This window comes from Corella eumyota, chromosome 1, assembly GCF_963082875.1.
Source record: "Corella eumyota chromosome 1, kaCorEumy4.1, whole genome shotgun sequence".
NCBI lineage: Eukaryota > Metazoa > Chordata > Ascidiacea > Phlebobranchia > Corellidae > Corella > Corella eumyota.
Genome location: NC_137490.1, coordinates 1,404,777 through 1,429,396, shown reverse-complemented (window position 1 = coordinate 1,429,396; position 24,620 = coordinate 1,404,777). Strand labels below are relative to the sequence as shown.

The 24,620-nt window shown below is 28.0% G+C and overlaps 3 protein-coding genes across 6 annotated transcripts; 1 reads left to right on the top strand and 2 right to left on the bottom strand.

Annotated features, from left to right (window-relative positions):
• Positions 1-135: 135 nt before the first annotated feature.
• On the bottom strand, positions 136-5,181 carry LOC145760266 (uncharacterized). Of its 2 annotated transcripts, XM_082574140.1 has the most exons (12): positions 5,022-5,181; positions 4,539-4,755; positions 3,949-4,146; positions 3,224-3,435; positions 3,007-3,139; positions 2,303-2,556; positions 1,845-1,940; positions 1,357-1,459; positions 1,167-1,228; positions 637-751; positions 347-408; positions 136-273 (listed from the first exon to the last, which is right to left on the bottom strand). In XM_082574140.1, the coding sequence occupies exons 1-12, from the start codon at positions 5,141-5,143 to the stop codon at positions 231-233; spliced, it is 1,617 nt and encodes a 538-aa protein (XP_082430266.1). In that variant the 5' UTR covers positions 5,144-5,181; the 3' UTR covers positions 136-230. The 2 variants fall into 2 exon arrangements, with proteins under 2 accessions (XP_082430266.1, XP_082430272.1); XM_082574146.1 differs by lacking the exon at positions 3,949-4,146.
• A 566-nt stretch (positions 5,182-5,747) lies between these two features.
• Positions 5,748-14,435, top strand: LOC145754693 (uncharacterized). 2 transcript variants are annotated; one of them, XR_014284149.1, is made up of 15 exons: positions 5,748-5,883; positions 6,581-6,752; positions 7,150-7,371; positions 7,801-7,932; positions 8,256-8,469; positions 8,774-8,967; positions 9,436-9,581; positions 9,998-10,126; positions 10,490-10,620; positions 11,030-11,226; positions 11,940-12,119; positions 12,746-12,914; positions 13,165-13,308; positions 13,809-14,222; positions 14,298-14,360. XR_014284149.1 is itself a non-coding variant. In XM_082570799.1 (14 exons), exons 1-14 carry the CDS (start codon positions 5,856-5,858, stop codon positions 14,112-14,114), a joined length of 2,364 nt encoding a protein of 787 aa, XP_082426925.1. In that variant the 5' UTR covers positions 5,748-5,855; the 3' UTR covers positions 14,115-14,435. The 2 variants fall into 2 exon arrangements, 1 of the variants encoding a protein (XP_082426925.1); XM_082570799.1 differs by having other exon boundaries at positions 13,809-14,435.
• A 321-nt stretch (positions 14,436-14,756) lies between these two features.
• Positions 14,757-20,533, bottom strand: LOC145754508 (transmembrane protein 144-like). 2 transcript variants are annotated; one of them, XM_082570587.1, is made up of 12 exons: positions 20,421-20,533; positions 20,143-20,232; positions 19,778-19,879; positions 19,443-19,547; positions 18,989-19,106; positions 18,487-18,567; positions 17,990-18,077; positions 16,758-16,873; positions 16,414-16,511; positions 16,133-16,227; positions 15,508-15,684; positions 14,757-15,027 (listed from the first exon to the last, which is right to left on the bottom strand). In XM_082570587.1, the coding sequence occupies exons 1-12, from the start codon at positions 20,488-20,490 to the stop codon at positions 14,944-14,946; spliced, it is 1,224 nt and encodes a 407-aa protein (XP_082426713.1). In that variant the 5' UTR covers positions 20,491-20,533; the 3' UTR covers positions 14,757-14,943. The 2 variants fall into 2 exon arrangements, with proteins under 2 accessions (XP_082426713.1, XP_082426714.1); XM_082570588.1 differs by lacking the exon at positions 17,990-18,077 and adding an exon at positions 17,902-17,971.
• Positions 20,534-24,620: the final 4,087 nt, after the last annotated feature.

The window sequence follows — 24,620 nt, the reverse complement described above, 5'->3', positions numbered from 1 at the left end:
TTTGCAAGGCTATAAATTAAACATACATCGATATTAAATCATCTACTGAGCTCTATTACATATGATTTAGCTTACTAACATCTATTAAAGGTAAGACACTTAAAAATAAAACTTCTTTTCCATTTGATTATTTTACTCGGCACAAAAAGTTGTCTGTGTAAGATTTATTTCATATTTAAAGATAAAAGGTAAAAACAAGGCAATATGCAAGATAATATTTTCAATATATATTAAGATTTGTTATCAACTTCTTCCAATTTGCTCATTATAAGTCTAAAAAATAATAAATATTGATTTTTGTTGTACAACGTTTAAACACAATGAATGTTGAACTAATAGTACTTACCCTTTTTTATCGTCATCCAGTTTATGTTTTGTACAAGAGAGCAACAACTGCTGGTAAAGATCCTAAAATAAAGTTACATTATTTAAAAAAAAGCTTTATTTCTATTAGATACTTTTTATAGATTTAATAACTTAGCTAGTTTGGAATATTATTGAATACAATTCTTGATAATTAAACTGCAGTTTGTTTTTGTGCAGCAGAAGTTAAAAGTGTTTACAATGCCTTTTGCAAAGTTATGTAAATGTTTTATTTTAAATCAAGTAGTAATTATAAACACTGGCATAAATTACTTCTTTTATTTGTTCAAGGTATTCATTTTGTTGCAATATTTTTTGCATTTCTACTTCTGTGTCTTTAACTGCATGTTGTAGGTTTCGTAAATCTGATTTTGGAACGAAATTGTTTCTAAAAAAACATAAAAACAAAAAGTTTTAATTCAAGGTTCCTAGTAAACGTAAAATGTACAAAGTATTTTTTATTGTCATGCTCCAAACTTTTGGTATACTAGTTTGGTAAATATTACTAGCTAAGTAATGCAGTTGTTAGAACACTTGGTATAAAGTTCTGGATTCAATACCCACAGCTTTTATTCTGTACCGCTTTCGCATAAGGCAATAAAAAGAATGAACCCCTGTCTAGCAAAAACCAACTTGCAAAATATTTATCATCATCATCAATGTGTCAAAGCCAACTTATGAGGGATTGGGATAACAATGTTACTTTAAGTTTAGGCTGTGAAGTCAACCTTTTTACAACAAGGATAAAAAAAGCAAAACAAAATATATATGTATATTTATTGTATATAATAAAAGGCATTTACCTTAGGTTGTTTTTATATTCTGTCATTGCTTCCAGTCTTTCTAATACATCACATTTTAAAGCCTAAAAGAATAAAAACATAACTGTTTAACTAGTAAAGAAGAAAGAATTAATCCAAAAACCTTATGTGGCAATGCACAAGGCACCACCTTGTAAAATTGTTAACTTATAAACAATGTTGTTTCAATTACCTTCAGTCTTTGCTCGGTTGTATGTCTGTCTGATTTTAAGTTGTTGTCACTGTCTGGGGTTCTGAGTGCGAGTTTAGTCTCTACTCTTCTTATTGGTATTTTTCTAGAAAAAAATATTTAGTTGTTATTATATTTAATTATACTTCTACAAAAGTTAACTTTATGACCTTAACATTAGTTACCGCAACCAGTTTCGAGTTGCCTTTAACAGTTTGGGATATTATAAAATATAATTGTCTGATAATTAAGCTACTAAGTGCTGGCTCAGCAGGAGGTCAAACTGTAAATAGTGCCTTATCTGAGTGCGCTACAGTATGAGAGTAGTGGTAAAGCCCAGGTTGTTCCATAGTAAAAGCAACTGTTCTGAGTAAACAAAACCTTCTAAATATAAACAAGTTTTGAAGTAAATAAAAACAAACATACCCTTTATTGTACTTTATTGACAGTTAAAAAATAACAAAAGTGTTCATTAAGGTTTTAATATCTACCTTCTTAAATTTTCTTCTTCCTCTTCTTTCCTTAATCTTTCCTCTTCTTCAATTTTGTGGATTTCCTCATCAATCAAGTTGTTTAATTCACCATTCCTATTAATATAAGCAAAACATTTTAATATTTTAACCAAAATGTAACTATGTGTGTAAGAATAATGTAAAAATTATTAATTTTGGATGACATTTGGGTTTTAATATCTAATATTGCCTTTTATATTGAAGTTTTAAGCCACCATATTGAGATTTACTGTCATACCCAAAAGTGCTATTTTACCAACAAGTACACATTTTTATTAACTCTCGTAGCCCTGCTTTTGGAATTCCCTTTAATTTCTGAACAAAATCCTACTTAGAATTGGTAAAATGTTCATTCAGTAATATGATATTTAATCATATAGGTGGATACCCTATGATACAGTTAATTGGTGCTAAACATCAACAGCTTTTTTACTTACTTTTTTAAAGCATTTTTTCCAAGTTTTTCAATCTCTTCCACTTCTACTCTTAACCTATCTGACTTCACTGTATTCTCCTCCATAGAAAAACTCTCAACAATGTTCAAACAATGCTCTAATTCCGATCGATTTGAGAACTTCATTGAGTCTAATAAGTGAGTCAAGTGGTTGTCATATTCTTGTTTAATTTCTCCCAATATCTCCCCACATATCATGGAGTCCATGGTCAGATCACTCCATATCTCAGAGTAAAGCTAAAACATTGTAATTGTTTATTTTAATCCATCAAATTTTTACTTTTATATTTTCACACTTGCTCAAGTAAACAGTAGTTGATTTTGTTAGCTGTATTACATATAATTTGCCAGCAGGTGTAGTGGTAAGAACACTTGCTACACTACATAAGATCGTGGGTTCAATCCCCACTGCTCTCATGCTGTAGCGCTTTTGAGTAGGTTGCTATAAACGATATAAACTTCTACTGAGTCAATACTTAATCATCGGCACAATTACCGGGCAATTTTAATCTATCCCAAACTGTCATGTCAACCAAATTAATATATGTAATTTTATATAAAAGCTGTGAGATGTCAACTAAAGACCTTAAGGTAATGCATAAATAAAACAAAAGCACAATTCTGGAGGTGGACTAAAATCAAAAAGTACGAAACAATTTTCTATATGTAAAAAATCAGGATAATTACTTGAAGTCTTTCAAAGCTAGGTCCAGGGGGTAAATTTTTGAGTTGAAGTTCAAATAACCTTGTAACAAGTTTATGTTCCAAATGTTCAACTGCTTTGTTACCATCTCCAACATGTTTCTCCAATGTGTCAGCCCTAGAAGTTAAAGTGTAGAAAAATATATTAACTCAATGATTTTAAAGCTTATTTGGCCAAATACCAAGATAAATTCCAACTTACCTTCTTAATATTGTTCTTTCAAAGTCTTTAATTTTCTGAAACTGATCCTTTCTGGTGACCCCAGCATGGTAAGTTGTCACAAACTTCTTGGTTTCCCACTGTTTCCTGTTGTTTTGTTGGTTGTTTTGTAGTTTAATAGAAGGTGGTGTGGTCCCAGCTATACTTGTACTCGATAACATTATTTCTGGAAGAACTAACTCCTCAACATACACCTAAAAAATGGTAATTAGTTAAACGATACTTTAACCATACTCACAATTACTATCTTAGTTGTTGTGCCTTAATGTACATTTTTTTTAATGTACAATGTTTTTAAATGTACAATGTTACCTTAATGTACATTTTTAAATGTTAGTTTTCTATTTAGGGGGACAAAAATAGAGGGGTTTCATAAATTAAAGCTTTTTTTATAATATTTGTACTAAAAATCAAATATTTTTAGTTTTATATAGTAACAATATTTGTAGAAGCTTTTTAGACCTTGGTAGCTAAGAAATGGCCAAAGTTTATAGGTGTTATGGTCTAATATATATATTTATCATATTTATTTATCCTTAGTGTGAAAAGATTGACTTCATGACTTAAACATAGATTAACATTAGTTACCCAACCAAGTTTCGAGTTGCTTTTGGCAGTTTGGGATATTATAGAATACCACAACATTATCATTGACAATTTACAGTTACAAACTAAATAGTTAATAACCAAAAAAAAACTCTTTATACTTTTGCTGATGGTTTTTTAACAAGTGGTAATAATTTTTGATGGTCTTTTGATCGAACTCTGGTTGTTGGTTTTGGTGTTTCTTCTGGTTTTTCAAACAAAAAATGTTGGTCTTGATCAACCAGCATTCTCTCCATTTCTTTAAAAACATTTTTTTCAAGTTTTCTGTCAAGTTTGTCTGGTGTTGGGTAAGGTACAGGCTACAAAATTGAATTTGTTGTTAAATAAATAATGGAATCCAGTGGCAATTTTATATCATAAAACAAACTACAAGAAAAATATATTAAAGTCATTATGTTTGGCTTTTATAACTTAGAGGTCCTGGGTTTAATCCCTACTGCTGTTATGCCGTAATGCCCTTGGGTGCGAAGGCAATACTTGATCAGCACCTTAATTATGGGGCAATTAGAATTAATAATATATTAATCTGCCACAGACAACTCAAGACTAGGTAGGGGTAATGGATGTTACTCTATGTTAAGGTCGTGAAGTCGACCTTCCCACTTCGACGATAAATAAAATGAAAAAATATATATCAACAATATTAAACTTGAAATAACTATTAAGATAATAGAACTGGTAATGTACTTACCATATGATCTGAATCAGTTTCAGTAACTTTTCTATTTCTTCCTTTACTTTTTAAATGTCTTTCTGTTCCTAAACTAAAATCCATTAATGCTTCACTCATATTTCCAAGTTTGTTTTCATCCAAAACATCAACTTTTGAAGGTTTTTTCTCTGGGCTTTGAGCTGAGCTTTTCCAGCGTATTTGAACTTCTGTTTCTTGTTTTGGGGGTTTCATTATACTGTAAAGATTAATAAGTTTTAAATGTTGTGTACTTGTCAGAATACTTTGGTACTTTATTTAAGTTTTTTATCTTTAATGTAGAAAAGTCAACCTTGCAGCCTAAACAGAGAGCAGTGGGGATTGAACCTAGGACCTCATGTAGTGAAGCCAACAGTTTTGAATTCTTTTATTAATACAGTTTTGCTAAGTCAATAAAAATTTTAAAAATATCAGATACGCTAGGTTATTAATATTAAAAATTTAACATAATATATAATACTTTACTTGTTCATGTTTAAGTGACCGAATGAATAATCAATTATGTCTTTCCGGTGAGCATTTAAAGCACTCTCCATTAGGTTGTGTAAACTATTCCGATTTGTTGATACAAATTTCTTTTTATGCATTTTTTTTTGTATTTTGTTGTAACCTTATAAAACCTAAAGCCCCACCTATAACAAGAAAAGTTAAAAAAGGATATCTTAGCTAATATAAATTAATATATTATAAAAATAAAAGTGGCTTAAAGTGATTTGTAAAACATCTAACACTTTACTATTAACCACTTTAATATTCCGATTTCGATTTTAGTAAATAAATTATACATTAAAAATCACTAAGTCCTTTATATCTGTAAAGTTTACGTGTGTTTGTTAGTGTTTTAAAGCCTGTTAAAATAACTAAAAAGCAATTTAATAAAAATCATAATTTTGGCGTCGTGTAGCCCAGCAACAATAAGGTTTGCCGCCAGAGGACGTTGTAACCACTCTGGATCAAAATGAGATTAAAATGAAAAATAGTGCAAGCGAAATTTAAAAGTGCACATTTTAACATAAAATACACTTAAAATCAAATAAAATTAAATTAAATAATTGTTTTACCATTATAGAAGACGTTTATCGAGCATAAACTTAAAAAGTTACAATCAATATTTACACCTTTACTTGTTCAAGCGTAACGATTGACGATACGTATCCATTTGTTAGCTTAACGAGTTTTCTAAAATAACAAATTAACTGAAGAAGCCTGGCTTTGTTGCGTTTTGTAAGTCATTTTTATGAAACTTTAATAGATTTAATGTTGTGTGAACTAGAAATTTAGTAAAACAAAGTTATAACGATGCAATCCTACTTTGAATCTTTGTCAGGTAAGATCAGAAACTTTTTATGTATCTTTAATTGTTTATTGTCTGACTCTGTTACGTTTTAGTTATTATATTTATTACTTTGGTTAGCCTTTAAGGTTGTTTTGCATTAAAAATGTTGTATCATCCTTAAGTAATTAACTAAAACAGTAGAAACTTCTACTAAGCTATAAAACAAACTTCAGTTCAATTATTGGGCAATATAATCAAAAATATTTGAAATGCATGATCTAGAAAATACTACAGTTTTTTTTGTATATATCTTTATCCTCGATGTGGAAAAAGGGAACTTCAGTTACTCCGACCCCGACTCGAGTTGCCTGTGGCAGTTTGGGATATTATAGATTATAATTGCCTGATAATTATGCTGCTGATTAAGTGTTGGATCAGCAGGAGTTCATACCGTATATAGCGCCTTACTCAAGGGCGCTGCAGCATAAGAGATTAAACCCACCACTTCATGTGTGGTGTAGCAAGTGTTCTTACCACTACACCACGCTGCCGGTTTTTAATGCTTACCCAAGTTTTAGGTGCATTTAAAATAATCATGTACCAATATGTTGCTCAACTTTTAAAGGTTGGCTAATGGCAACCTAAAAATACATTACCAAGAAAAAGTTACTTTATGTCTGTATGTTCAGGCTGTTAAGTGTCCTTTCCTAGAAAACAGTAAAATCAATATTACTTTTTACTTTTCCAGTTAACTTGGAAAATAGTGGAAGTTTAACATTTCTTGAAAACTCCACAAATGAAGAAAACAATTTATCCTCGAACTTACCTCCAATACAGTCAACCTCTCAATCCTCAATTAACCAAGAACCAAGACACAATATTGTTCAAGATGTTGACAATGATATTTTCCAATGTGGGAGGTAAATGGTTAAGATTTTATAGTCTTAAATTGTGCAGTCATATATCCTTTTTTGGTGTTATCCTATTTAAAAATCACACTCAATTTACTACTAGATGCATACAGTTGTGGTAATATGTTTGCAATTTAGAATTAATTTTTACCCATATTAATTTACCTGCACACCACAGACAGTATTTTTATATCCTAAAGGCCTGTTAATTGGACATACATATATATATATAAATATATATATCCTTATACATTTATATGTTGTCAACTAAAAATTATTATATATATATAAATATAGGAGATTAGGAAAGAATTTCCTCCTGTACAAAAGTTATCTGGCAACATATAAACTGTTTTTGTTTAAAAGTTTTAATATCAATTTTTTTTAACAATGAATCACTTTTTAGATGCAAACAACAGTTCACCAATCTCGATATTTTCCTTCAACATAAAACCGAAATGTGTCACCAGCGCCACCCAGTGTACAACTCAAATGAGATGTTACAACACACGATGTCATCATCGATCAACGAAGTTTATCAACAGTCCCAACCCATGTTAACAAACGGGATGAATATGGATCATGTGGCTTCACATAATCAACCTACTTCTTCAACAGCTTTACCTTCGTAAGTTTGTTTTCTAAGCCTGTAAAAGTTTTCAATGTTAATATTATATTGTGGTATGTAAAGTTTAAAGTTAAAGTACCACTTCAGCCATATTTTGAGTCTGTTGTTTACATTAAGTTTTGCATAGCCTATTCAAATATACCTACCTATTTTTTTCAAAATTGACCTCTAAAACATTTTTTTGCAAAAATATTAGTATTATTAAAATCTTAGTAAAGCTTATAAGCCTTATATAAATATGTTGTTTACATTAAGCTTTAGCCCCTTTAAATATACTTTAAACCTGGTTATTTGAAAAAAAATTGGTATTTTTGTAACTTTTTAGTCAAGCAAAATAGTAACTAATGTTTCAATATAAAATAATTTTTTTTTTTAAGTCAAAAAAAAATTTTAACCTTTTAAAACTATATTGTGTTTAATTTTCTATAGATTACATAGTCTACACAACAACAACCGGCCTAATCTTCCAGTTTTGTCCACCATGGATGGATATCCACAATCTGTAGATAGTCTTCATTATTCGAATCAACTTCATAAACTTAACAACAGAAATGAACTACAGTAAGTTAAATATTTTTGTAATATATATATTTTGGACATATAAATCAGAAATGTCATATTTTTAAATTTAATTTTTTGGTAAGCTTTTATTTTAAGTTAACTAAATAAAATATTTTAAAATTTGCTTCTATATTTTTTATAAGGTTTTTAATATATTTTACCTGCACACCACAAACAGCTGTTTTGTGCATATCATCAATGAACCTCCATTATGTATAGATTAGAATTTTCACTGCAACTTTGTGCTTAAATTTATGTTTAAATGGAATTTATATTATTCTCTATATTTTATTTAAATTTTAATCAACAAATTTTTAATTTAGAATAGTGTTACCTGTATCCAACCAAATGTTACTCCAACCCATTCAACCTAACAGCCAGCAACAACCCAGCAATGACCTTGTATTGGGGCCAGAGTTGATGGAGAACGGGTTAACGAGTTCGTTACTTCAACAAATTCCTCCTTATGACCCGATACAAAGAGCTGATATCTTACAACAAACAATATCACTTCAACCTCAGAATATAATACAAGTGGTAAAATTAAAATTATTATGTAAAGTCATTTTGGAAATTATTATATTGGCTTGCGTTTTTTAAGTTACTGATATTTTTAATTTAATTAATTACTTGCTTTTGCAATTTTTAAATAAGTCTATGTTTTTGAAGTTTTTAACTATTATTACTAATTATTACTAATATTTCAAAGTTTTAAACTATTTTTAACATGTAATCCAAAGAGCTTCTATTTTTTCAACAAATTTGTATCTTTTAAGTTTCTAGGAAACCTTTCTTTCGTATTTATTTATTTTTATTTTATATATTTAATATTTTTTTTAAGCAACCTGATAATACTGACCAGACAACAAACCAACATAACATTCCTGTCAGTTTAGTCTCAAACCAGCCTCAACAATCAAAACTAAATCCTGTGTCAATCTTACCAAAACCTTCTCACATTCAAACTAACAAAACTTTAAATGTTTATCCAATCACCAAGCAGTTTAATGGAGATCCAAATACTGTTAATAATAGGTAAGTAGTATGTTGGTTTGGTTTATAGAACAGTGGGTAAAGACAATAGGCATTACTACATGAGGTGTTTCAGGTGTAATCCCCACTGCTTTGTTGTTCTTGCATCCCTGAAAGCATGCTATTAATATAAGGTACAATTTTAATAGTTTAACAAATTTCAAAAAATTGTCTGGTTTATTGTTTTGAGTCTGGTTTAGACAAACAAAAGCTACTCCAATTGTTTAGGCTGTAAGATTGATCTTGTTACTTCAATAACACACATATATATACTTATTGGAGCTGAGTGGGCAATATATATACATATATCCTTTAAAAAAACTACCATTTGTGATTTATGGGTAAATAGTAGCAGGCATATTTTTGATACGAATTGTGACAATGTTACGACAAACAAAATGCATCGAAAAGGATTGAAAATTAAACTGGTGTATACAAAAATAATAAGTTGTATTGGTTTTATGTTGGTAGTGATCAAATCTTGGACCAAACTTCGAACACAAATGACTCGAACACTGAAGAAGTCGTCAACACAAAAAAGAAATTTCATTGTCAATATTGTTTCAAGGTTTTCAGTAAAAACTTTGATCTTGAACAACATAAAAGAAGCCATACAGGTACCACATTTCATGTTAATTATTATGTTATAACATGTTAAAAGTTAAAATGTTTTTACTACAAGTTGTTAACATTTATTTATAATCTCTGAAGTTAACTGTTACTGTACCTAAAACAAAATCTATATATTATGAAGCTTAGAAGATGATATGCATGTCTTATTTAAAGCAATTAAATAAAAAAATAGCTGCTATTTGTATGGGTAAACTTCTATAGGCAAGTTTTATTTGTTGGGACCATATCTTGTCAATTAAAATCTTGATCGTTAAATTTTTTGCGAACCAGGTAAATTTTAATCTGTAGGGAAGGCATTTAGACAATAAAAAATCACTTAAACAAAAAAATCATATTGTTTGTATTTTTTTATTTATATTCTTTAATTATTTAGATTTTCATGTCTGACATTTTTTTGTAGGTGAAAAGCCGTTTCAATGTGTTGTTTGTGGAAGAGCCTTTGCACAAAAATCAAATGTGAAGAAGCACATGGTATCTCATAAGGTTTGGTTAAAGGGAAATCATTCATTTACTCAATCTATTGCAGAAGGTGAAAAATATAAATGTTTTTACACAAGAGTTTTAAGAGAATATGCTTTACTATTTCCATATGTTTTTAGTTTGTGTTTGCGTATCTTCTGTGTGGGAAGGTCATATGTGTTAACCCGACCCGGCCCAGTCTTGAGTTGCCTTTGGCAGTTTGGAATTTATCGATATTAATTATAAAATAATTTGCTAATTGGTTTTTGGATCAGTAGCAGTTAGTAACAGATTACTTAGAAAACCTACATCAAGGAATCAGTGGGAATCGAACCTAATACCTTATGTAGGGAAACCAAGTTTTGTAAGCACTCCACCTAGCCTCTAAGTTCTTAAATTTTTTTCAAATTTGATTCAATTTGTTTTTTGTAAGGTGAGGAAGGCAAAACAGATAAGGAGTTCCACAATGAGGATAAAGTTTTGTTTATTTGTGAATATTGTGGGGAGGGTTTCACAACCTATAATTTGAGGAAAACTCACATGAAAGTTCATAAGGATCAACAGGTAGTTAGTTGTTTTAAAATTATATTTTTAGTTTTCCTAAGCATGTTTTACAATGGTAAAATTCACTAAATTTATTTGTATGCTTACACCAATTTATTAAATTTAACAATACGTTATTATGTGTTAACTATATAGAGAGGAACTTAGTGGATGCTTATATATACCTATATACACATATTTTTGTGTGTGTAAATTAATTTTGAATGCCATTAATCGAAAAAACTGCCATTTTGGGTGCCTGTGTAAAATATCACCTCCCTATCTTAGTATATAGTTGCGATTTAATTACAATAAATTAAAAAGCAGATGTGATTTTTAAGCAATCTTGTTATGTGATGTAAATTTTTATTTTTTAAATAATTCAAATTTTTCTTATTTTTATGGGTTAAAAATTTAATATTTTATTTAGGTTTACCGCTGTCTAAAAGAAGAATGTTCTGCTACGTTCAGGGAACTTGAGATATTTGTGGCACATGTCAAAAGCCACGCCAATGAGATGACATATCGGTGCCACCAGTGCCACAAAGTGTTTAAATCTTTGCAGGACCTGGGTGTTCATCAATATCAAGTTCATTTAAATAATAAAAAGAAAAACCCACAATCAAAGTAAGTTGGATTATCATAATGTTTTATTTCTATAATCTTCTTTTTAGGGTTTAAAACTGCAAAATAATTTGTAAATTTTTACAAGATTAGCTTGTAAAATTTTGGTTTGCTTTTTAGTTAACATTAAAATCATAAAACTGATTCTTTTTTTAAAAGTATTTTGTATTATATACCTACTTGCCAATTTTAGCCATTAATGGTTAAATTTTTACTAAAAAAAACATAAAATACCTGCAGTGGGAATCAAACCAAAAACCTCAAAGCTTATTCTAGTGCAACACTTCTTTAAAATCATTATTTTAAATCACATGAAAATACTTTATTTCTATAACTAAACAAGCATAAAGAAGCAGTATATATACATTTTATATTAATATTTATTTTTTTTTGTATACATCTTTATCCTCGATGTGGGAAAGTCGAATGCGCGACTTAAACATAGAGTAACATCAGTTACTCTGACCCAGTCTTGAGTTGCCTGTGGCAGTTTGGGATATTATAGATTATAATTGCCCGATAATTATGCTGTTGATTAAGTGCTGCCTCAGCAGGAGCTTATACCATTTATAGCACCTTACTCAAGGGCGCTAAAGGTTGAGCTTAGTGGGGATTGAATCAACGACTCCATGTGTGGTGGAGCAAGTGTTCTTACCACTACACCACACTGCCGGTTCTTTATGTAACATAATAACGATAAGTTATATTTTTTACAGAATATATGCATGTACTCAATGCCCAAGTAAATTTAGCCACCCTACTGGGTTAAGAGAACATTTAAACACAGACCCCCATTATCATGTTTGTCATATTTGTGATGTCACATTCACTTGTGAAAGGTTTTTAAGAAAACATTTTGTTCTGCAACACAAAGAAAATAACTCAATTGGAGTAATGTAAGTTTGAAGACTTTTAATGAAATTGATTTTTTATGTTGTTTGGTTAATTAGAATTTTTTTACAGGTTTTTTTGTATTTTAATTAAGTTAGTTTCACATATCTATTATATCCTTAACAGACTCAAGTTTTAGAATGTTTAAATATTAATAATAATAATCTGTTTTTGTGTGTTCATAAACTTGTTAGTTGCTCGTGCCAATGTAATTTACAAAACATTTTTGCCATATTTTATAATTAACTGTTAAAACAGACATTTAATTGTATTCTTGATATAATCACAGATTGTTTGTACAGGCTTATATATACATTTAAAAAAAATTAACTTAATTGGAAGGCTGACCTTACACCTAAACATAGAGAACCATCAGTTACTCCGACCCAGTCTCAAGTTGACTTTGGCAGTTTGGAATATTGTAGATTGTTAATACTTAATAATTTAGCTGCTAATTGGTTTTTGGCCTTGTAGGAATATACATAGCATTTATTGTGCCCTTTGTAAAGGGGCTACATGAAATTATTGGGGATTAAACCCAGAACCTCATGTAGTGAAGCCAACTGTATGGCGTCAACATCTGCTTGTTTAGAGTAACATCAAAAACTAACTTTTTCAAATTATTTTTTAGTTGTAAGGTATGTGGAAAGAAACTCCGGAGTTCATATTACCTTAAACTTCACATGTACATCCACACCAAGGAGCTACCTTTCAGATGCACGAAATGTGATGCTGCTTTCAACAGAAAAGATAAAGTTAAAAGACATATGCTAACCCATGAACCTGTAAAAAGATTTAAGGTAATGAAATTTGAATTTTTTTAAATGGTTTTGTTTGGTATAAATTTTATAAATATCTTTTTTATTTTTATATCTTTTTATCTTTAAGTTAGTTTTAATTTTTTTATTCTGTTTTTTTTAGTGATTTTTTTTATTTTTATTGTTTTAAACACCTCCGGTTTTATTATCAAATTCATTTTTTTTAGTGTATTACAATATAATTTTAGTTTTTTCTGTAAAATTGCTTTAAAAATTTTATTTTTAATTTCAGTGCCCCTTTAAAGGACCACTAGGTTGCACTAAAGAATACAATCGAGCTGATAAATTAAAGGAACATATTATTAGTCATAGTGGGGTGAAAAAATCGTTTTCTTGCAAGTTTTGTTCAAAGAAATACGCAAGATTGTCTTGTAAGGTAAACTATTTAACATGTGTTATGCTTTTTTGTATTTAAACATAGAGTAACATCAGTTACTCCGACCCAGTCTCGAGTTGCCTGTGGTAGTTTGGGATATTATAGATTATAATTGTTTATAATTGCTCGCTAATTAAGCTGCTAATTTTGGCCTTTGAAAGGAGTTTAAACAATTTACGAAAGCTGTAGGAATCAAAAATTCAGTTTATAGTAAATTCTGGCATTGTATTTACTAAAGCAGTTTAACAAAAGTTGTTGGGTTGATTCTTAATAAGCCTGACAACAAAAATTATTTGTTTTTCAACCTAAAAAAAATTTACCCTAAAAAAGCTTAATTTTACTTTTTTCTTGAAGTTTTGATAATTTAAAATGTTTAAATTGACAAAAATGATTACAGAAATTTTCCACTGGCGTGAAATTTTAAATTTTGCAGTACTGTTGTTAATCAATGTATATTTCAATAAAGTTTAACATTTATACTAAAAAACTTATTATTACAGAACAAACATGAGGAATTACATAACAAAGGTTTCCATTGCGAGACTTGCCACAAAGATTTTAGTTCAGAAGCAAAAAAGAATTCTCATAAATGTCGAAAATCGGCGTACGCTAAAAAACTACAAAGCATTCACACCTATATTACTAAATCAAAAACTAGGAAACTTAAGTTAAATAAACCTGATAATGATGTCATAGAGAAAGACAATGGGTCGCCAAAACCTGTTTATACAACTTTACTATCAAGGGGGCAGAATTATTCGAATACTGAAAATTCTGAAATTTCAAATGAAAAAAATAAAACTTGAATTTTTAAATAAATTTATTTTGATTTTTATAAGTTTTGATATATAATAGAAGTGTCTAAAATAAGATTAAATGTAAAAGAAAATGAAAGGTTGAAAGTTAAAATAAAGGTAAGTTATTTTAATTTGAAATTTAAATCAAGATCTAAAAATTGAAAGTATAATAAATTAAACTCTTTTTTTTAGGTTGATTTAATAAGACACCGAAAAGAATAGGAATATGGTGCTAAATTACAATAAAAAATACAAGCAAAATATTTCTTTTTATGTTTGATTTTAATAGAATTTAATTGTATTGAAGGGTTTTTATATAAAAGTGTACATTGCACAAAAATAGCCATTATTTTTCTAAAAATTTTTACATTTAATAAATTTTTATATGTTGTTAAGCTTCTAAAGAATAAAAATATAAAATTAAAAACTGCATATTTAATTTAATTAACCTTTAGTTATTTTTAATCATAAATAAGACAATTGCTGAGTTAATAAGTTAAATAGTTTTCAAAATAAAATAAACTAATTCAAAACATTATTTTTCTAAAAAAACATTAAATTATTACCTAATTTAAATGTAAAATGTTTTGAGATAATAAAAGTTAAAACTTTTACTAATTCAATTTCCTAAAAATCCAAAATAGTGAGGTATTTAATATTTTATATATCATATACAATCAGTAACAAAAATTATATAATATTTAAGGATACAAAAATGTATGAAATTTAATATTTAGTAATAAAAAAATTTACAGCATATCTAAAAAGCAAAAAACAATTGTATTTGGTAATAATAGAGTTATAACATGATGTCATAATAGGTATATTAGTAAATGGATTAGGATTTTGATAGGCCTGCTAATACTGCTCCAGTAATGGTAAATGAATAAGCAATTCCCATGATTATAAAGTTCTTGCGTCCCTGTAAAAGTAAATGTGTTTTACTGAACTAAGTAATATCTAGATGGTGAGATGACTAACACTTCAAAAAAATGAATATTTTGGTTTAATTTAAATAATTGTTTTTAAAAGTTTTAGATTAATTCTAAGTACTATTTAGTTTAACAATTTTTTTTTTTGTATATATCTTTATCCTCGATGTGGGAAAGTCGAATGCGCGAATTAAACATAGAGTAACATTAGTTACTCCAAACCAGTCTCAAGTTGCCTGTGGCAGTTTGGGATATCATAGATTATAATTGCCCAGTAATTATGCTGCTGATTAAGTGCTGGCTAAGCAGGAGTTTGTACCCTTTATAGCGCCTCCTTAAGGGTGCTACAGCATGAGATCAGTGGGGATTGAACCCACGACCTCATGTGTGGTGTAGCAAGTGTTCTTACCATTACACCACGCTGCCGGTTACTATAACAATAACCCTAATATTATAAAACATTTACTAACCTTAACCTCTTTAAACACCAGTACACCCCACAATGAAGCAATTATTCCAGGTCCTGTTGTGATTATAGGAAAACTAACTGCTTCACTTAAGTAGTTGTTAGCTACAAACCAGGCTATGTCTGCCACTGCCCACATTCCACCTGATATTAAACCTGGCAGGATAACCCTTGGGTACACCTAGTGGACATAATATAGTTTAATTCCAAGTACGATACAGTATGGTCTTATAAAAAGTTTACGTTAAAACACTTGTAAAACAATAAAGAAATGGAAAATAAACATTTTTGATTAATTTTAAAATTTACTAGTCAATATTAAATGTATTGAAACTCTCTAGTCGATAACCTGCCCTATGGTTGGGATTTTAATTGTTATAATATTGTTGCGACTCTTAACTTATATTTTCCTGTGATAATTTACCCGCACACCACAAATGGTAGTTGTACATATTTTGTAGGCCTACAAATTGGACATACTCAGCCACTAAGTTCCATTATATATTTAATGTACAAGTTTATTCAGTATTTTAAAACAAAAAAACAATTAAATCACCAATGGAGTTTATATATTCTACTAAACTTTTTTTATGTATTCTACTGAACTTTTTTAATGGTATTTAACTTACATTTGGCCTGTTTTTCATTACAATGCAATAAATCACAAAATAAAGAGTGCTTGTTGCTAGGATACCAGAAAAATGAGCAAATACATAATCAACATCTAAGAAAAAATAAAATAATATTGAAAATAATGTTAATTAAAATCTATTTCAAATTTTTCCACAAACTTTTATATCCAGCAAGATTATTAATTTAAAATAATGGGCCATGATTTCAGGATTGAATAAAAATGTGCTAGTATCAAACTAAAATGCAAGTTTAAAAATAAATTTTTTAATAAACTTACCAACTTGAGATGCACCCTTATAATTATTCTTGATGTATATAACTGGAGTAAATGATAAACCGTACAATGTTCCTGAGAATACAGATAATGTACAACCACTGCAAAAAAAACATTATTTACTTTGATATAATACCAAAATTCATTTGCTATATATATATAGGCTATAACAAGTATAAACTTTTGGTAAGCCAGCTGTGTAATTATCGGGCAATTATAATCTATAATATTCCAAACTGTCAAAGTCAACTTGAGACTAGGTCAGGGTAACTGATGTTACTCTATGTTTGGGCTGTAAAGTCGACCTTTCTACATTAAGAAAAAATAAATGTCAATTAAAGACTTACATTATTCTTTTATATAAGGGATGGGTAAAAGCTTGTTTCATCCGATTTGTTAAACTTTGATTTGTGTAAATAAATATTTCTTCTTTTTGGTCAACATCTCTCGTAATTTCTACATCCTAAAAAAATTAAATTGTTTATTTTCCAAATTAAAAAAAAAATGTTGAACCAGGAATTAAAATGATTTTGAAAATCAATAAAATTTAGATTTATTTTTTTGCAAATCTATTTTGAAAAGTTACCACAAACAAATCAAATATAACAAGCTATTAAAATATGAATACATTAATTTAAATATTGAAAAAATATGGTTTTTTTAATGATTTTGTAATACTTTCTAATTTTAAGTTTTTTTTAAAGTAAGTGTTTGTTTTAATTTATGCCGTATTAAAAAATATTAAATATTATTTTTTCTCTTCGATTTTTTTTTACTTTTACCTCATTTATATTTGTATGCCAAGGTTGCCATTGCATCTGTTTAAATAAATTTTAAACAACAATCAAAATAACTTTAAAGTTTTAGCAAACTGTTGCATTTATTATTGCTTGGTTGGCAAAAATTAATCACACAAATTGTTTCAAATTACTTTAAAAGCTATTAAGCAGGATATGCTTTATAATGGTTTATTTAATTGCATTTAAAGTATTGTATTTTGTCTGGATAAAAAGTTTAAGAATTTATAAACCCAATTTTTGCTGTAGTAAATATTTAATGTTGTAAGACTTTTTGAAATTTGACTTTATATATGGCCTACTAGTTGCGACCATATTACAACAATTAAAATGCCAACTATGAAACGAGCTATCTTTTAGTTCTACTAAAGATTAATAAATAGGAATTTAAACATGTTTTTCGAAGTAGTATTTTTTAAATAGTTTATTGTAAAAGAATAGTAACTTACATAATATAAGCATTGCAAAAAAAAATGAGATTGGGTTGTTATTTTTCTTATTGTCTTGTTGTTATTATATAGAAAAAAATAACTGGTATTCTTTAATTAAAGATTATTGTTTTAACTGTTTGGTAACTACCCATGATCTTTAATATATAGCTTGTTTTAACAATATTTAAGTAAGTAGCTTTTTAATGTTATTGGCAAGCAAATATTTAATTTGATTGATTTTTTACACTCTCAAATTTACCAACCTCGTCTTCTTGCAACAAATTATAAGATGTTTGTTGTTCATTTTTCTTAACAAGCATAAAACCAAAACCCCTAAAAATAAAAACTTACATTTTCATTTAATAAAGTTGTTTCATCTTCTAGTTCATCCTCTACATGGGCTGTTGTGTCAGATTTAACAAACACCCAAAAAACGGCGCTACACAAAAATAATTTAGATTCAGAAAATTAAATATTTATCCATTAGGTAAAAGTAGCCCAACAAATTATTTAAAATAGGGATGGAGAAATAATTAATTATAGTCGAATAAAAATTTAATAAATTATTTTTTTGCAATTAAAAAGACTTGAAAATGCTTAAAGTATTTATGGTACCTTAGACATAAAGACTAAATAGTTATTTATTTATTAATTATACTTAACCTGAATATAGAAAACTATATGTCCCTTATAGTATTATAAAGTTCAGTTTTGCCAATCACTATGTTTGTATTTAAATATAACATAGTTGTAATGCTGAATCAACAAAACATAACTTGAATAAACAACGAGCTTGCAATATTTATTTAGTGCAGTTAATAAATAACAAATGACAATGCAAGTTTTACCTTAGCATGGCAAAACCAATCGCGATATAATTCATGGTTGGATTGTTAGGAACTTCGGGATCTAATCCAAATAATCCAAATCTAAGAAAAAAAATATGTTCAGATTATTTTCAACTCCCATTTAACCCAAATTATCTAGGTATTAAATATTATTGTAAAATAATTTTTTTGTAAATAAAATATTTAAATTAGTATATGTACCATCCTAGTTTACTCTTTTTTTGTATATACAAATTTAAATAGAATATTTAATACATATACTTATATGGTTACCTAAAAAAAGGTAGTTTATATACCATGTTCATTTACAATCGTAACCTAATACATCATTTTAAAAATCAAATTGTAATCAGCCAAACAAAATGTTTAAAATTAAAATTTTTTACAGCATTTACACAATTTGTTATAAAATTTTAAATGTTACAGTTTTTATTCTATAAAAAAAAAATGTTTTAGTATAACCGAAAAGTTGTTAAAATAATATTTACTTAACAACACTTACCTTCCAGTTACCCAACCAGATAGCAAATTAAATGAACCCCAAATTAAAATCCCCAGCCCCAGCCCAATTGTGTGGATTATGGGAACCACACAAATATTACCAGTTGCCCACAAGAAACCTTAAAATGATTTTAATTTGGGTTTTATTAGTTGAAATAGTAAGTGAGTATAGGTATTTTAAATATAATGAATAACAAACCCAATAAGGTATTTAAAATAGTTTAAGGAGTAACAATTAGAAAAAAAGTCAAATGCATTTCACACAAAATCTTTTGCTTTAAAAAAAGGTTTGGATTCAGTAGAATGGAAAAAAATAAAAAATACACAGTAAAACATGTTACATTAAAAGTACTACCAACATAAAAGTTATATTTATGTTACTGTGGTAATTATCTAAGCCTAGCACATCAATAAACAAAATAGTATTTATAAGTTTTTAATTGAATAAGTCTTACCTCCCAGCATAGCTAATGGGTAGAATTGTGGAAAATGTTGAATACAATTTGCAATTAAACCTCCAATCCATATAGCTAAGCATAACACCCACTGAAAAAACATTCCTAAAAATAGAAGTTTAAGTTAAAAAAAACATAAAGCTGCCTTTGTTACTAGTTTAAAAAGTCAATTAATACAGATAGTTAATTAACAATACTTTTAAAGAAATATTTATTAAAAAAAATAATTTTAGTTTATATAATCTATGTATTTTGTCATATCACTAATATGAAAAGGTGAAACCCTAAAAAAATAGGGACTAAAAGTTTTTTTTAAGATTAATTTTAACATTTACCATCCCCAGTTTCAAATTTCTTAACTGGAACAAAATTACTTCCAAAAAACAGGATTGCAACCACAGCAGCAACATATCCTACCCACATGGGACCTGGTGGACCTACAAAATGAAAACAAACTATAATTAAAAAGGGGTGTTTTATAACTTTTTCAGGTGTAGTTTTTCTGGTATGGTTTTTACCTTCCAATCTAAGAACATTTTAAACAACATATAATTAAGATAAAAATCTTCAGGACATATCTTGGTTTTTAAATTGTTATGGTATAATATGATATTCATTCAATCTAAAATGTATATGCAGTAAAATAAATTAACAATCTTTATACATATATACATTCAGTATAAAGTCAAAATATACAAACCTGGAGGTGGTGAGGTTGTATTACTTGAATTAGAAAACATTTCGTTGGAAAAATGTTTTTGCACATGGTAGAAATCAATGACCTGACCATCTAAAAATAACAAGAAAATAAGTTTTATATAAAATAAAAATCAGCTTTTTAGTAAAAAGTTAAGACTGTCGTGTAATAAAATAAAATTTAATATTAAGTTATGCACTGGATATTTTCATATATAGCTTTGCATAATTAATTTATACGACAGAAGGAAAAATAATTTGTTTAATTACATAATAATTTACCAATTAATAAAACGGGAAAAATCAGTAGAATAGCAATACATAATGCGTTACTTTTACAAAAACCAGCCATTGTGCCTAAAAGTTGTTTGCAAAACAACAGACTGGACAGCTGTAAATCTATAAAAAAAAACATTTAGTGAAAAAAACTGTTGTTAAGTAGTCATTTTTTCTTCATTTTTGTATCTTACAAACTCTATAGAACGCTTTACAACAATGTGTTAGGTACTTTTAAGAATATATTGTTTACGTCACAACCTTATAGGTTAAAACTACAATTTAAAACAATTTATAAGAAGTCTTGAAACAAAAATAAAAACAAACAAAGAAATTTTTAGTTTTTGTTTATTTATTAATGGGGGTATTCCCCTTACTTTTAGTGATGTCAATTTTAGTAAAAAAAAGATTTCTATGGCAAAAAAAATATTACATATTTAAAAACAATAAAATATATTTAAAAAAAGTTTATATAGCTGCTAAACCACTTTTAGAGTATTTTTGTAGAAAAACAAGTTTTTTTGATTTAGTATTTGTAGGATAACCTTTAGTAACCGGTTCGATGTTTTTTTCTCTTTCTTGATGAACTCTTTTAAAAGGTAAAAGGTTAGGAAAAAAGTAGTACTGATGTTGTTTATGTGGTTACACTACACCCATATCTCAAATACTTATTTTCAACCCATCATAAGGTTGTACGGTTGGGGTATGAGTTTCTCAAATGGGGTACTGATTCTCTCAATAGCGTAGGGTTTGTTTTTTAGGTTCAAGAAAGTTGGTTGAAAAAGTTGGAATATCGGGTTAACTAAATAAATATTAATCACGTTTAAATTACAATATAGCAAACTTACCAGGAAAGTTAAAATCTATGCAAATTTGAAATTTAATGGATTATAATTGCCCGATGATTATAAGATGATTTAGTGTTGGCTCAGCAGGAGTTTATACCGTTTATAGCCCTTACTTAAGGGCGCTACAGCATGAGATCAGTGGGGATTGAATCCACGACCTCATGTAGTGTAGCAAGTGTTCTAACCACCACATTACACTGCAATTCTAAACGCCCACTAATTTTTTCTTTATGTAATAAAAAAATGACTAAAACATACGGTTAAAATTTAAGTTTTAAAGTATTAAGTTAAGTATGGTTACTTATTAGGTTTAATTGTAAAATAATTAACTATTTAGCTTTATATTACAAAATGACATCGTAAAAAATAACAAAAATTCAAGTTAAATATAATATATGGTTGAAATTTTTAAAATGTACTCAAAGAACTAAATCTATGTTTAAATAATGAGGATAACTATTAATTCACTGATTAATTAAAAAAAAAAACAATTAACGCTGGAATGTCGACGCAAAAAACGCTCCAGACTTCAAAACGCGGGAACGTGGTTTGTGACGTCACAGGGCGTTTCTAGAACTCCTTTTTTGCGTTGCGTTTCTGCTGTGCGCACGTGTTTTAAGCTCTGTTCTCAGATGTTTTTTATCGGTATGTTTGTTTTAGTTTTACGCATTTTTGCTCTGCTATAGAACAATTAATAGTGTTATTAATTACCTTAATTGTTAGTAATTAATAGTTTGTATTAATATATTATTATAATATAAGAATTATATAAATAAGCGTACGAAAATAAGAAAATGCATGATATTTTAACTAAGAATTTAAATTTTTAACTATTTTTTATAGTTTAACCTTAAAACGGTTGTTCATAAACCAAATAAATTAAAAATGGCGAATATTGCCGCTCTCAATTTTTAATTAGGCAATGTTATGTTAGAATTGGCGTAATTAATGCTAATACCTGCTTAAGTAAGAAATATAATAATGCAATCGCTTACAAAGTTTTCCAAACGGCGTGGAAAATTTCAGAAATTTTGAATGTGTTGCAATCGCTGCCTAGTATTAACCCTTTAAAAATGTTTGTCAACTATCGTTGACGTGGTTTAAAACACGTGACTCCTGCGACATATTAGTTTGATAATATTTTTTTAAATTTATTTTTAATATCATAAAATTAATTAGAAAATCAAAATTACAGTATAGGCTTTTAAATTTTTTTTTGAAAACAGTTTTTTTCTTGGATACTGAATTTTTACTGAAAATTTTTAACTGCTTGCTTCTAGTGTTGGCCTAGAACAAACCCATTTTTTTATTGTATATATCTCTATCCTCAATGTGGGAAAGTCGAATCGCGACCTAAACGTAGAGTAACATATCGACCTAGTCTTGAGTTGCCTGTGACAATTTGGGATATTATAGATTATGATTGCCCGATAATTATGCTGCTGATTAAGTGCTGGCTCAGCAGGAGTTCGTACCATTTATAGCGCCTTACTCAAGGGCACTACAGCATAAGATCAGTGGGGATTGAACCCAAAATCTCATGTGTTGTGTAGCAAGTGTTCTTACCACTACACAACGCTGCCGGTGAATTGCTTTCTGGTTGACCGTCATGGTGCAATGGCTTATCACCAACAAACCAGAGTGAACTGGTTTTAATTTTAACCAAACAATAATTTCAAAATTGGCATTTTCGTTATAAATTTTATTAAAACCTGGTCACTAAAAATAATTTGAACAATTTTTAAATATATATAATAACTATAAAATTACAAATTTACTAATTTAATTTTGTATTTTTGTTTTTAGATTATTAGGACAATAACTAACTTATAAAAAATGTTGATTGTTAGTTGATTAAAAATATCTGTTAGCACTGCCGGAATTTTGAACTTTACTGAAAAACTTTTAACTGGTATGCAGACTTGAGTTGATTTTTTGGAAAACTTTTAACTTTTGCTGGATTTGGGTAGAAATTTTTGGAAAACTTTCTAACTGTTATGCAGAATTAAGTAAGTTACAAAACTTTATTGTAACAAAAATCACTTAAAACAGACTTCAACAATATCACAAACAATGACTGTAAAAAATGACAATTAAGACATTATAGTGCAAAGCACTTCAAATTTTATATATACATTTATTTTTGATGTTAAAAGATTATTTTGTTTAATTACAAACATTCGCAGTAACTGTAGTCTGATATTTAAAACATAATTTTTTTGTCTGTTAACGAAGTTTAATAAACATTTATTTAAAATTTTATACATTTTATTATTATCCTTTTTGTTATTATATCGTTTTACTATAAAACGAACGCAATGAATTTATTATTTTTAAAAACACAAATTTATATCTGTAAAATAGATTTTGATAAAATTAGAATTTTTAAATTTGTTTTATATATTTTTATTATATTTGTAATTATATCATTTACTATAAAACGTACGCAATTATTTGAATATTTTTAAAAACACAAATTTATACCTGTTTAACTTAATGTTAATAGAAGGTATGCCTAGCAATAATATAAAGATTTAAAATATTCTGTCAACTAAACTAATGGAGTTAAGTACTTGCGAATAGATTAACGTAACTTTAGAAGTGAACAATATTTTATTTCGAAAGTTTCGAAATCCAAGTTTATGATTTTTGATTACTCCCCCCCCCCGCGCATGTATGCTGCATGAACTGCATGGTTTTATTTTCTGCATGGTTTTACTAACTGCTGCTGCTGCTGCATTTGCTTTTTGCGATCATAATAATCAGCGCTCAAGCGAGCTTTTGCGAAATTGGCATATCCCAAAAAAATATAAACTTGGTCCTCCAAAAGTTTGGAATAAATATTGTTCAGTTTCTAAAGTTATGTTAATTTATTCGCTACTACTTTGTATCATTAGTAAAGTTGACATTTGTTTTAAATTGGCATATTATTGTTTGGTATTACTGGACATTATGGTTGAGTTAAACTGAGTTAGTTTTTTATATATTACACAAAAATTGATTAAAATATTTTGTTTTATTAAAATTTATTTGCATTCGTAATATACTAAACATAATGGTGTTATAAAAACAATGACAATTAACAATAACACCAAAAAACGTTGACTATTAATAATTTATCAAATATATCTGTTAACAATTGCCTTAAAAACAATAACTATTGGCTATTAAACTATTGCAATAAAAATATGACAAGGCAAAAGGAACTGGAATTATGTTTTTGTAAGGAACTGGAATTTTTTATGGAAAGGAACTGGAATTTTTTATGGAAAGGAACTGGAATTATTTTATTGTAAGGAATGGGAATTCTATATGGAAAGGAACTGGAATTCTTAGTGGAAAGAAACTGGAATTTTTT